We start from the raw sequence: 12922 nt of genomic DNA on the forward strand, positions 1-12922 counted from the left end.
TCCATTACAGTTATGTGATAATATTTTATACTTGATCATGTTTGGTAAGATGTAGAATTTAAATTTATGGCCCATAAATAATATGGATTAATACTAATAAATATAAAACATATTACAACATAATCTGATGATGCGACAAAATCCGATTCAATTACTTTACAATATTTAAGAGATTAAATTTTAATCTCAGCATCTACTTGAGCTAACCCTAAGAGCACTCAACCAATCAGTTACTTACCCCATTGACAAATGCCAAAATCGTTTCTTGGTTTTTTTGTTATGATATCAACTAGTTATTGATGTAGTGACACTAAGTCCGAATACATTTGCTCCCATTGATAGGCCCAAAAAAGTATGAACCAATGGATATGATGCTCTTTATTATTAAAAAAAAAAAAGTAAATTAAGGTCAAGTTCTTCTGATCCAACGGTTGGGAATAAAGACCCACAGATCATACCGTGGGCTTGTCGCAATACGTTCACAGTAACAGCCGCACCAAACAGCTGCACGCGTTACGCATCCGCTACGTTCCGTGCATGGGAAACTCTTCTTTTTCCAGACGGTTCTTATCTCCCATGGCAAAATCGTGAATATAAAGAACATGAAGGTCGAATGTAAAGTACACAGCTTTGCTCATTTAAGGCAACCCACAGAAAAAAATCGGAAGCACACTTATAATTTTTGAGGTGTATTTCTCTGTTTGTTTCTTGAGAAAATTTTACAGAGCGAGAAATGGCGACAGAGGAGGGACAAGTTTTCAGCTGCCACACTGTGGAGGCATGGGAGCAGCAGCTCCAGAAGGCCAACGACTCCAAGAAGCTGGTATATATGATCTTTTAAAATTTCTTCTGTTTTTTTTTGTAAATTTTGTTTTATTTTTTTTTAATTTCGATTTGGTTTGCTGGTTTTTATTTTTTGTGATTTGGGTTTTTGTTTTTGATGAATCTGAATATTGGGGTTCGTTTGGTTTTTTCTTATCTGATTTGATTAATTCACTTTGTTAATCTAGATCCCATCCACGATCTACACCTAAGTTTGAATTCCCCTGCTAATTTAGATAAATTTAGTATATTTATTCTATTATTTGTCCAAAATAAATTCAGATTTATGTTCAAAAAGTAAAGATTTGAAATGCTAATTCAATCGTATTTGCTTTTCTTTTGTAATTGGTTTTGGAAAATTAGAGCCACAAATTTTCTGTTTGCTTTTTATCATGTTGGGGCATAATATGTTCATTCTTGCATGTTAAAATAACATTCCACATAAATAATACAAGGCTAAATTGGATTAATGGTCCTTGTGGTGAGATAGTAATCAGAAGATAGCTACCGTGATGAAAAAATTCGGATTTATACCATCGTGGTGAACTCCGTTAGGATTTAAGCTCAAAATTAACATATTTCTCGTCTATCTGTTAACCCATTCAATCTTCATAACCAAAAGAGAAAAAAACTCATTCATCCAAGGCTATGAATTCGTTGATCCATGCTTCGATTCCATTCAAATACTAAAAAACGAAAAATTGGGTTGTGAAATCTGACTTACAGATTGAGGATGGTGTGGTTGGAGCCTCTCTGCAGTAAAAGAAGCTTCTTGATTTGTAAAAATAAGAAAGAACAGCAAAAACTTTACAAAATCTACAGGTTAATAAATTACAAGGGATTGGAGCCAAAAGCTTGAAACTTCACAACCCATATCAACTCTCAGCCGTAGATGCCACCTGAGCGTGAAAGCAAGCTCCTTTTTCTGGTTTTACCGTAAAAGAAAGCTCCTTTTTGCCTTCCGGTTATTCTACTCAGAGAAAGAGCTGAAATTAAAAACTTGCTCGGATTGAATTAACCCAGAGAACACAAAAAGTGACACTACTTTGGACCAAAAAATTTAAAATCCAATGAAATCTCTGGGGAAGGGTGTGATTTTAATTTTGGGTTAACGGAGAGTTCACATAAATGTTAATTTTAGGCTTAAATCCTAACGGAGTTCACCACGAGGGTTTAAATCCTAATTTTTTCACCACGGGGCTATCTTCCGATTACCCTCTCACCACAAGGACTATTAATCCAATTTAGCCATAATACAAAACAATATTTTCCTACCCACCACGTTTATTTCATTTGTTATATTTTGCATCTAAATTCTAGGTTGAAAAGGACTTATTTGTCCCCATCAAAAGAGTTTCTTTTTATAAACAATAGCATTTAATGAGTTAAATATTTAGTTGTTAGAATAGAGGAAATCGGTGAGAATTAAATTCCACCAGGATGCATTGCTTTCTGTCATTGTAGTAAAATGCCATCTGCATTTAAAAGAGTATTGGAACTACATCATTTGCCTTTAGATCGGAATCATTCCCTGTTTTATATTTTGACCTATACTATTACAAACGACACGGAAATGCTTACGGTTGTTTACCCCTTGCCAAGTGTTCCTACAAAACCCTCTTGTTTGTTTTTGTTTGACATAGTCTCTATTATGCACCGGTGTTAGAATTTATTTGTCCCAGATAGGCCAGAAGGTTTGAGAACAAGCTCTTTAAATAAAATTACTCCACTCTAACTATCATCGAGGTCTTTTGTATTAAAACACCACACTTGACGGATTAAGCAGGTGGCCAAGTGGAGACAATATTGGTGTTGTTGGAGTGAGCCCATGGCCCGTCTACCGGAAATTTAAGATGGTATCAGAGTCAGAAGACCGGCCCGTACATCCACGTGAACGTGTGGGGTCCCCTTTGGCCCCACGCGAATGGGTGAGCCCTGACATGGCTCCAAGTAGGCCAAAAGATGCCATGTGCATTGGCCTAGCTCGAATGGGTGAGCCCCGACTTGGCTCCACGTGGTTGTCGATGAGTGGAACTCTTCGTGTGACCCGTAAAATAGGGTCTCACGTGCGGGAGAGTGTTAGAATTCCTCTGTCCCACATCGGCCATAGAGCTTGAGAACAAACATTTTAAATATAATTACCCTAGTATAATGGCTTGGATCCACGTGATTGCCTTTTAAATAGAATTACCTCACTCTAATGGCTTGGCTCCACATGATTGTCGATGTGTGAAACTCCACATGTGACCCATAAAATAGGGTCTCACGTGCGGGGGAGTGTTAGAATTCCTCTGTCCCACATCGACCACATAGCTTGGGAACAAGCATTTTAAATAGAAGTACCCCACTCTAACTAAGACCGATGCCTTTTGGATTAAAACCTTACACATGACGGATTGAGCATGTGGCTAAATGGGGATAGAGGAATTCCAACATGGGTCCTTGACAGTTGGATTCTGGATTGCATATCTAACCATTCATTGCTTCGATGCATGTGATACACAGGAGTAAAGTAGAATCGTTTCGACCCTACGTACTATCAATTATTTCCTTTCGTATCTAAAACAATAACAATACTGGTTCCATGATTACACATATGCTAGTCATTTGAAGGGTTACATGAACATCTTGTCTTTTTTTTCGCTTCTCATGTTCCGAGAGCTCTTCAATAAAAACTGCAGATGGTTGTTGATTTCACTGCTTCATGGTGCGGACCATGCCGCTTCATTGCACCATTCTTGGCGGAGTTGGCTAAGAAGCTGCCGAATGTCATCTTCGTGAAGGTTGACGTCGATGAACTGAAGGTAATACCGTCATCTGTTTCAAAACGCAATTTGTTTCGGAATCAGTTAACATTGCACGCTGTAAGAGAAACTCAATCGCAAGTGAATTTCTTTGCAGACGGTCGCGCAGGACTGGGCGGTAGAGGCAATGCCAACGTTCATGTTCCTGAAGGAAGGGAAGATCGTGGACAAAGTGGTCGGAGCGAAGAAGGACGAGCTGCAGCAGACTATCTCGAAGCATGTGGGCACTGCTTCTGCCTGAATGTGATAAATTTGCATATTGTGCCGATAAATCTAGACTATAGCAAAGCACAAGGCCACGGACCGTGCGAGTTGCTAGCAATGTAGACTTATATTTCAACCTTTTGCCCCTGTTTTAAGTATTGTGTGTGGTACTTTTCATAAGGTTGCTACATAAATGTAGTTCCACTTAGCCCATACATCGTTTGGAAATTGTTACTTGATGTGGAAATTCTATATGGTTGCGGCAGGTAGGTGCACAATGGCTAACTATGAGGACTCTTGCGCCCAACCGTTGGACTAGGTGGACTTGCCGGATTTACTCACAAGGAAATGAGCTCATTTGTATTTAGGTACCACTTGGCCTGGTGCAAGCACAAATTAACCTCAATATAAGGGTCTCACTTAGACTTGGCATTTTAGACCCAATCTGTTAACTCGATACAACTCACCCGTTAAGATTAGTATTTGAGTGACTCTCACTCCATTGTGAGTGGGTCGGAATTGCAAGTTGAAATTTACATGGAATAGGGTTATATATATCATTTGTACTGATCTCTCTCCTCACGTGGTATCATTGCAATAGAGAGACAGACATACAAAAGAGTACACCAGACATGTTGGTCTTTCGCCAAACTGCAGCCAGGGATGGAATTGGGGCATTCAGAAATTTAGAAGGTCTGTACTTTTATTGTTGAAGGTACTAGCATGCTAGCAATTACCATCATGTCATGTGCCCTTTCCCATTTTCGAAGGGAAGTGATTCACACTTCCGTTTTCTTACTACATTTTTTCTCCCGTCTTTTGATTTATTCAATCCAAAAGCTAAAGAAAATAGAGAATTGCATGGGGAGAAAATGGGAGTGCGGAAATCTCAAGTTATCAGTCACAACCAAAAACAAGGGGAAGTAAGACCACGAAATGGACAACACAGACTTTGATTCTTTTCATTCATGAAATCTGCACAGTAAACAAATGGTGTCACACTAGGATCCTCTCCCAACATGAACCTACATTTACCTTATTGGATTTGGGGTATCCTTTTTTCCCCAAAACTACATGAACAGTAAAAACACTCAACAGAAAAACACATCATTTCCCAGTGCCCATATATCCCGTTAAAAGGCCGGGGACCGGAGCCTGACTCCCCCTAGGGTCCGAATTGTTGAACCCCGAGGTATCTACAAACTCGCCTAAGTAACAAGATCACTACTTACACAAGTCCCTTAAGCTTACTTAAATTAACAGCTAATTGCGCTTTAACACCGAATATGAATTACCCTTCGCCAAGCGCTGCTACTACGACTCCTCTTCATCAGAAGAAAAAACTACGGCACTCCTCCTAACTACATCTGCCATCTTGCTGTACTCGATATCTTATTCTTGTTTGCTCGCTTCTTCTCTTGCTGTGGTGTATAATTAAGGAATTAGGGTGCAACAATTATGATATGTTATCTCACTCTTTCACTAACCCCGCAAATTGGGTTCCATGTTCATTGAAGTTGTGGGAGCACAAACAGCTTCTACTGACAGCCGCTTCAACACATTCGGACATGGATCTCCAAAGTTGCTGTTGGATATGGTGACTGCACAACTCTGCTTCCCTATGCACTTCTGTGATAATTGGCAATAAAAAAAGATAGAACACGGTTCAGTACGAGGGTTATGAATATAAGTAGATCTTAGAAAACCAGATAGCATTGTTTAGTACCTTCTGCAATACAGAATATGATGTGGTCGCATGGCAAGTTCCTTGTTGGTAGCTCCCACAGGTTCCCAAGGGTGTTCCGAAGCTAGCAAATTTGATGGAAGAGATAGCCTGGCCTGGGTTACACCGCAAGTGAACCTTGGGGCTGTGGAAGTCTTCTGCTTTTCCATAGCTTTCGATGTGCCAATTCTTGATTGTTGGGTGGTATTCAGCAACCTCAGAGCAAACACTGCTCACAGCTCTCTTTACTAGAGAAATTCTGGAGGGATCCCCTCCAAGTTCCTCAAAAAGAACCAACAGATTTTGCGTTGGCTTTAACCAAGATCGAGGCACATGATAACTGAAAAAAATGAAATTCAAATGGAATTTAGGAGGAGAATTTGTTTGCTGAGTAAGCCACTAATTGTTTATGTCATACTTTCATGGTACAATTGTTTTGTTATAAAAATACAAAGTTTTCATCGTAGAGTTGCTTACTATCGTTGTGTGGGTTTGCCGCAACCCGATTGACACTTTGTAGGCCTAAACCCTCCAGCATAACCGCACCCATTGCAATTACCATTAGCAAATGCAGTCCAGTATCTCCCAATACTCTGTCCGTTAATCCATATTTGGCCTTTTCCCATTCCCTCCAAATCCAAAGCCAATGGCTCGTTTCCTTCTGGTTCATTGAAAATAGTCTGCAAAGTTGAGTGAGAGTATTAATAATTTTGTTCTCCTGTGTTTACATTACATAATTGAGTTCCACTTTCCTTCATTGCATACCTTGTGCCAAGTCAATGGCTGCTGTTTCTGTGCAATTAATGATCCGCTCATCCATTCAACGGAGGAAAAATCATTTGGAGATGCAAGATTCATGGCTTCTCCTTTCAATCCGACCTGATAGAATAGCAGGGGTAAGGAAAAATGTCTTGTTCATAATAAATAAAAAGATTTGATTTCCAAAGTAAGATCGACTACCTGGTAGGTCCACTTCTGCCAAGATAAGTCCCATTTTCCCTGGTCAAGTCCATGAAGTGCAACAGGGCCAAGGATGCCAGTATTCCAAGCCTCAAAGTGTCCGCCCACATTCTTCAACAAGCAACAATAACTTGTCAGCATTACAGAAGAAGAACAAGTAGAATAAGAAGAAAAAAATTGTGGGAAATAATACTAACAGGTAATCCAACGGCAATACTCAGTAGTGCAATTCTGTTTGTTCCGGCACGTAGATTGACCTTGCCAGTATATGTGAATCTCCTACTCTGCCTTGTTCCGAAGGCAGAACCTGTTATGTATTTGTTAAGTTTTTTTCATTGTTCAACAAGATAATATCCATGCAATAAGCAAATCAAAATTGTACCTGTAAGCTGCCCATTAATGAAGATGTGCACAGCATGGCCTGTTGATTGAACAATAAGACTCGGGAGTTCCCCTCCACGCAGGAAGGACTCAGATGAACCAATATCGACGCTGCAGACACATTGAAAGGAAGATGATAGTTTAATATTTATCAATAGGTCAGAAAGGATGTCACAGAAGGCATACGTAACACTGTCCGGGTGGGTACTTCCACAGACCAAGCTAGTCAAATCGGAACATTCTTTTGAAAGGCTGTGTAAGAATACTCATAGGTGAAAATACTTCAATGACAATGGAACGCAGACCAACTGGGGAAATCATGAGACAAAGAGTTAGCCTCAGGAAATTCTCACCTAGTTATGTACCAGAGGTAATCAGTACTATCCCTCGTGACATTTATCTGTTCCAGTAGACCAGGAACGGTCAATGTTGAGCTGTCATCCAGAGAAGTAAGATCTTCATCATAACTCTCCCATGATAGCATTGGAATATTTGTTGGCAACATTTGCATTTGTGACGTTTGAACTCCAACCTAAGGAGAAGGAATGACAAACAGTTTCATCTCAAAAACTAAAAAATATTTCAATGTTCAAAGGAAATAAAGACTTGTGTTACCGAAATTGTGGTCTCGGATTCTGTCAGAATAGACATCAATCCAAGTACATGTTCAGAATCAATACCTTTGCAGTGTTAAAGACTACATTTCTGCAATCAGGAAGGATACTGATGGACCAAGGAGGTAGGTTGTAGTGCATGTTATTAAACATCACTCTCGCAGCTGAATTGGAATCATGGTTTGAAAGAAATGCCGAGCAATCTCCTGATTCGGAAGTGTACACATGAGCCTGTAATGCCAAAAGATGCCTAGAGTTTAGTAAACAAGAATAACTTATGCAAACACCAAACGCTAGTTTGAGAATAAAAGTGAAAACCTGTTGAAAACTCCCCAGTGAAGTGATGATTGGATCCGCTGATACTAAAGCCCGTTCACACATCTTAATAGCCTTGTGAAGCTCCTTTAGATGGCCATACTTTGGCTGCCTGATTAAACCTATCAAGTTTTACGGTAAAGCAGTTAGCTATATTCTCAAAAGTTCCAAACATTCGTGCAGTAAACTGGTATATCACAACACGCACTGACACCAGATCAGTTTGCTTAAGCGTATTTTAATTCTCACCATATTCATCTAATGGAGCATCATAGTCGTAGCTGGTAGTGATGAAAGGGCCCCCGGCTGTGCGTCCAAAATTAGTACCCCCGTGGTACTTTTTCACAAGAAAACACAGAATTCAGTTTTCTGTGATAGGTTTTAATACTGTACATCTTTCGTAACCTCAAAAACAAAGCAGTGTAAGGAAACTGACCATGTAATAGTTAACAAATGACCCTCCTTTCTGTATGAATCTTGCAACTGCATATGCTAAATCCTGAACTGGTCGTTGGTGAATTGGACCTCCAAACTCCGTAAACCTTCACAATTTTATTGAAAGAAAGAGTCAAATGGATATATTTTCATTTGTAGCAAATTAACAAACTTGGGATTCCTAAGCAAACAAGCATAATAAACTTACCATCCACTCCATGTCTCCGTCCAAATCGTAGGTTTATAGGGCTTGTTGGGAGAGAAAGAATCACAGTAGAAACCGTTACATGTGTTTATCTGTCATGCCACCATCCACAAAACATTTGAGTGACTTCCTTAATACATACGCAAGTCATACAACTCTTCTCTCGAGAATTGGTACTCCATTGCAGGAATGCGAAATAAAAGGAAAATGTATAACAATACAAGTTAAGATGTGCAGCACAAAGAGTGTTAATTACTCACCACTGGATCTGGGGCATCTTCCTCCTTGCACATCACCCATGGCACTCCGGTGTCCAACCCAACCGCCATTTCTGCTGCCCAAGTTATGTAATTATGGCCAGCAGCTCCAAGTAACTTGCTTTGTGCTCCATACTCGTTCTCAATCTGAACCAAATTAACAAATTTAACACATATTACTATAACTCAACTCGAAATAACATAATTTATCCCTAAGAACAAAATCAAAGAGCAAAAACGGAAAATCGAAAAGGCTCATATACCTGAGAGAGAATGATGGGACCACCCTGGGACTCAAACAAATTTTCACTCTTCATCAGTCCCACAATCTTTTCTGTGAACCCTTGCATTGCCCTCTGCATTTCCAGAAGTTACACTATCAATTTTTACTGAACAGTAAATAGTAAATAGTAAATACCCCCAAAAGCTCCATAAATTCTCCTTAAGACAAATTATGCAACAATATTAGGTAAAAAGTAAAGAAAATTAACCTTGAAAGGCTCATTGTCTGTTCTGAAGCTGATGCCTGGAACATACTTCAGCCACACAGGAAAACCCCTACAAACCACACAATCAGAAAAATTAAATATTCATTTTTTTCTAAAATTAGGAGAGAAAAAAAGAGTAATAGTGGAATATCCTAAAAAATTAGAAAAATAAAAGCCTAAATTATAGATCTAGAGAAAAAAGAGTACCCAAAGTTCCACTCTGCACAAACATAAGGGCCAATGCGAAGGTGAGCATAGAGCCCTGCATTCTGTATGGTCTTGAGGAACCTCACCAGATCATACCTCCCTTCAAAATTGTACTGAAACCCAGCACAAACCCAGCAGCAGTCATAATTAGAAGGGAAAATAAACAGCAAAAATGGCAGAACAAAGCAGTAAACTTTGACAGTAAAATGTAAAAATGAAGAGTTAAAAGTGAGAGAGCAGATACATTGCCAGGAGTAGGCTCATGCACATTCCAGAACACATAGGTTTCAACCACATCAAGCCCTCCTTCTTTTGCCTTCTGAATCAGATCTTCCCACATCTAAACCAAAATTACATTTCTCAAATCAAATATATAAAAAAACCCAGAAAATATAAGAGGGAAATAGTGAAAGAATTGTTGAAAAAAATGAAAAATTTGTGAAATGGCAAGTGGGAAAATGAGAAAAAAGATTTGGGTTACCTCAGGAGTGCTTCTGGGGTAATGTATTGAACCAGAAATTAGGATTCTTCTCTGCCCATTAATCACAATGGCCTTCCTGTCATATGTGACAGTACAGTGAACCAGCTGAAAACCCAGCAACAAAAACAACCCCATGAAAAAACCCAGCTTGGAAATTGAGTTGGTTTCCATGGCTTTGCCTTCTCTCTTTCTCTCTCTCTCCAAACTTTAATGGCAGACAAAACTCAAAGCAGAGAAGAAGAAATGTGGAAGGAGAGAAAGAGCAGCAGCAACTCAGAGAGTGTGGTGAAGCAGCAAGGTGTCCACACTCACAACTCACAGGTCTGAGACTCTGAGCGGAGCTATATAATATATTTGTCTGTGTGCTGTGCGTGATAAATAAATATATATATATATATATATATATATTCATATATAATATGGTAGCGGAATCAAATAGGAAAATACTGAGAAAATACATAAATGTTTTTTCTAAGGCGTTTGGTTTGGTGTATTTATTACTAGTGTAACATATACGGACACGGACAGGTCGCGGTCGATCACAGTTCACAAATCACAAGTGTCAAGGCTTGCCGCTGCGTGGCCGTTGGCTACAAGCATAACATGTCAAATAAACGACAGTGATCACGGAAAGCTAAAATATTTTCATGAGTTTTTTTTTTTAACACTTAATAAATCACCCATCTTGATTCTTTTTCTTTCTTTTTTGTGGCATGTTTTGTAGAGGGCCTTGACCATGCCAACCTGTCAAGGTAACCAGGACCAAAGGGCAATATCGTCATTTTGTTCTTTTTCATCTTGTGATCCACATTTGCAATTCCATGTGAGCCAGAAACCCTTTTTGGTTCTTTTGGGTCGCGTGAATGTGAGCCGTGACCCGTCATATTTTTGTCACTTTTCTTCCTTCACATTGACTCCAAACCTTTTTCTGTTCCGAATCGGCCTAATTTTTAAGCTCTCCACTCTATTACGGGAAATGAACCTCTATAATACGAATAAACAGTTGTACTGGCATCACGTGCTAATAAAATAAAAAAATATTTTTTTCATGACCTTGTTTTATTTACATAAAACGACATGTGACAGTGAACATGCATCGTGCAATGTATGATGTTCTCCCGTAGCTACACTCAGTAGCCAGTAGATCTGTTATCCCTGTCACGAAGATCTCAATTCAATTCACAAAGGATAGCTGTCATTCAAGATTAGAAGCAATGCTAGTTATTATTTTATTGGGATCTAATAGTGGTATGGTTCCAAGCTTAGTTTTTTCTAATGGACTTATCATTAAACTAATTGCAAATTCTTCTTAGGAAAGTGTTATTTTACTGAATTATATAATTCCCCTACGTCAATATCTAGGAATATTTACAGTGCTCACATCTAGTGACCCTCTCATGTCAAGGTCAGATTTACCATTTTCATTTTCCGTTTCAGATCGAGAAGAGAAATTCTTAGATTTGGACGACCGAACCATCTAACCGTTCGACTGAAGACACATCAAATAGGTATTTATAATTTTTAAGTATTTCATTTTTAGTGTTAGGTGCGGACAATATTTAAGAAAATCTCACTGGGTGGGATGTATTTGTATCTTAGGTTGGAATTTGAACAGCCACATAATCTGATCACCCGTACCTAAAAAGTTATCTTTCAAGCAATACGATTTTCTATACAATTTGTACTTGTAGAATAAATTCAAACTTGGGATGAATGAGGAAAAAGAAATACCAGTGAAGACTCGAGCACGATTTAGACAACTAGGGTTTGTCAACAAAAAGTTGCCACTTACTAATGTCCAATCCAATATTTGGCGCCACTCAAGCATATTCCTACTCCATTTGTTTCTTGATTGCCGGGAAAGTTTAAAGGCGTAGCGGCTTTCTTTTTGTTTGGTGTTTTTAATTACGAAAATGGATTAATTATGACTAAAATAATCACAACTTCATATGCTCTGTAATTATAGTGATCCGTTGTGGTGGCGCCGGAGTCAACGGGGTTGGTCACGATCTAAGTTATGATCCTCTGTCCATTCATATGTCCCCACGTGGCGTGCATGTTTGATTAGGAGTGAGCTTAATAATTAATCAACCAATTAGCAAGAAGCTTCTCTTGTATCGATGTTCCTTCCTTCTTTGGTTTTTGTAACATGCAATAACATTCATAGGCGTGAACAACGGAATGAATATGGAAACCCTAAGACAATGGGGCCTTCGTCCCACCCACCTCCATTGAGGTCAACTATAAATTCAAGAATAATTATTTTTTTATTTTTTACAAAAGTATTTTACCCTAAGACCATCTCCAACCATTGGTCTAAAATCTAAAAATTTTAGCCCATAAAATTTAGGTTTTAACCCATAAATAGTTTTTCTGCTCTAATCCTTATGGCCTAAATTTTAGCCCCAGAATATTAAAGAATGAATTTAGGCTAATTTTTTTTAATTAACTTAAAAAAAATTATGTTGACTATCCTAAATTAATTTTGTGAACCTTAAAACCTAAAAATATTTAAATTCCGATAATTATTAAAAAATCACTAAATCGATACATGAAACACTATCGAAGAATATGAAAATCATGATAGAGATTATAAACACAAAATACATGAAACACACAATCGATACATGAAACACTATCGAAGAATATGAAAATCATGATAGAGATTATAAACACAAAATACATGAAACACACAAGACATACAGAACACATATGAAGCTAATACAAAACTCATGATAGAGATGTAGCCGTTGGATTTAAATTTGGACCGTTAGATCTTTTTTTTTTATCGTTAGATTTGATTATATTCGATCTCAGCCGTTGAATTCAATAAATATATAAATATAAAACTAAAAAAAAAATTGAATGTAGGCCGTTGGACCAACCAACGGCCAGTTGATCTCAGTTGTTGGTCGAAAATGTAATTGTTGGCTCTCTGATGAAGTGGCCGACATGCCGGTCTTTGCCTTGGCGCGTTGGTCATGTGCGCACGTCACAAGTGGGCGTCTGGCGTTCAACCACCCAGC

General features: G+C 38.5%; 2 protein-coding genes across 2 annotated transcripts; one reads left to right on the plus strand and one right to left on the minus strand.

Annotated features, from left to right (window-relative positions):
• Window positions 1-656: 656 nt before the first annotated feature.
• On the plus strand, window positions 657-4069 carry LOC137748498 (thioredoxin H-type-like). The gene is made up of 3 exons (XM_068488658.1): window positions 657-823; window positions 3504-3626; window positions 3724-4069. The coding sequence occupies exons 1-3, from the start codon at window positions 734-736 to the stop codon at window positions 3865-3867; spliced, it is 357 nt and encodes a 118-aa protein (XP_068344759.1). The 5' UTR covers window positions 657-733; the 3' UTR covers window positions 3868-4069.
• Window positions 4070-4767: 698 nt separating this feature from the next.
• Window positions 4768-10217, minus strand: LOC137748497 (beta-galactosidase 3-like). The gene is made up of 19 exons (XM_068488657.1): window positions 9897-10217; window positions 9660-9755; window positions 9416-9528; window positions 9212-9278; window positions 8984-9076; window positions 8724-8867; window positions 8467-8555; window positions 8260-8365; window positions 8073-8160; window positions 7827-7945; window positions 7575-7739; window positions 7248-7426; window positions 6896-7005; window positions 6711-6820; window positions 6514-6624; window positions 6319-6432; window positions 6031-6233; window positions 5557-5893; window positions 4768-5459 (listed from the first exon to the last, which is right to left on the minus strand). The coding sequence occupies exons 1-19, from the start codon at window positions 10065-10067 to the stop codon at window positions 5313-5315; spliced, it is 2562 nt and encodes an 853-aa protein (XP_068344758.1). The 5' UTR covers window positions 10068-10217; the 3' UTR covers window positions 4768-5312.
• Window positions 10218-12922: the final 2705 nt, after the last annotated feature.

This window comes from Pyrus communis, chromosome 10 (genome assembly GCF_963583255.1).
Source record: "Pyrus communis chromosome 10, drPyrComm1.1, whole genome shotgun sequence".
NCBI classification, from domain to species: Eukaryota; Viridiplantae; Streptophyta; class Magnoliopsida; order Rosales; family Rosaceae; genus Pyrus; species Pyrus communis.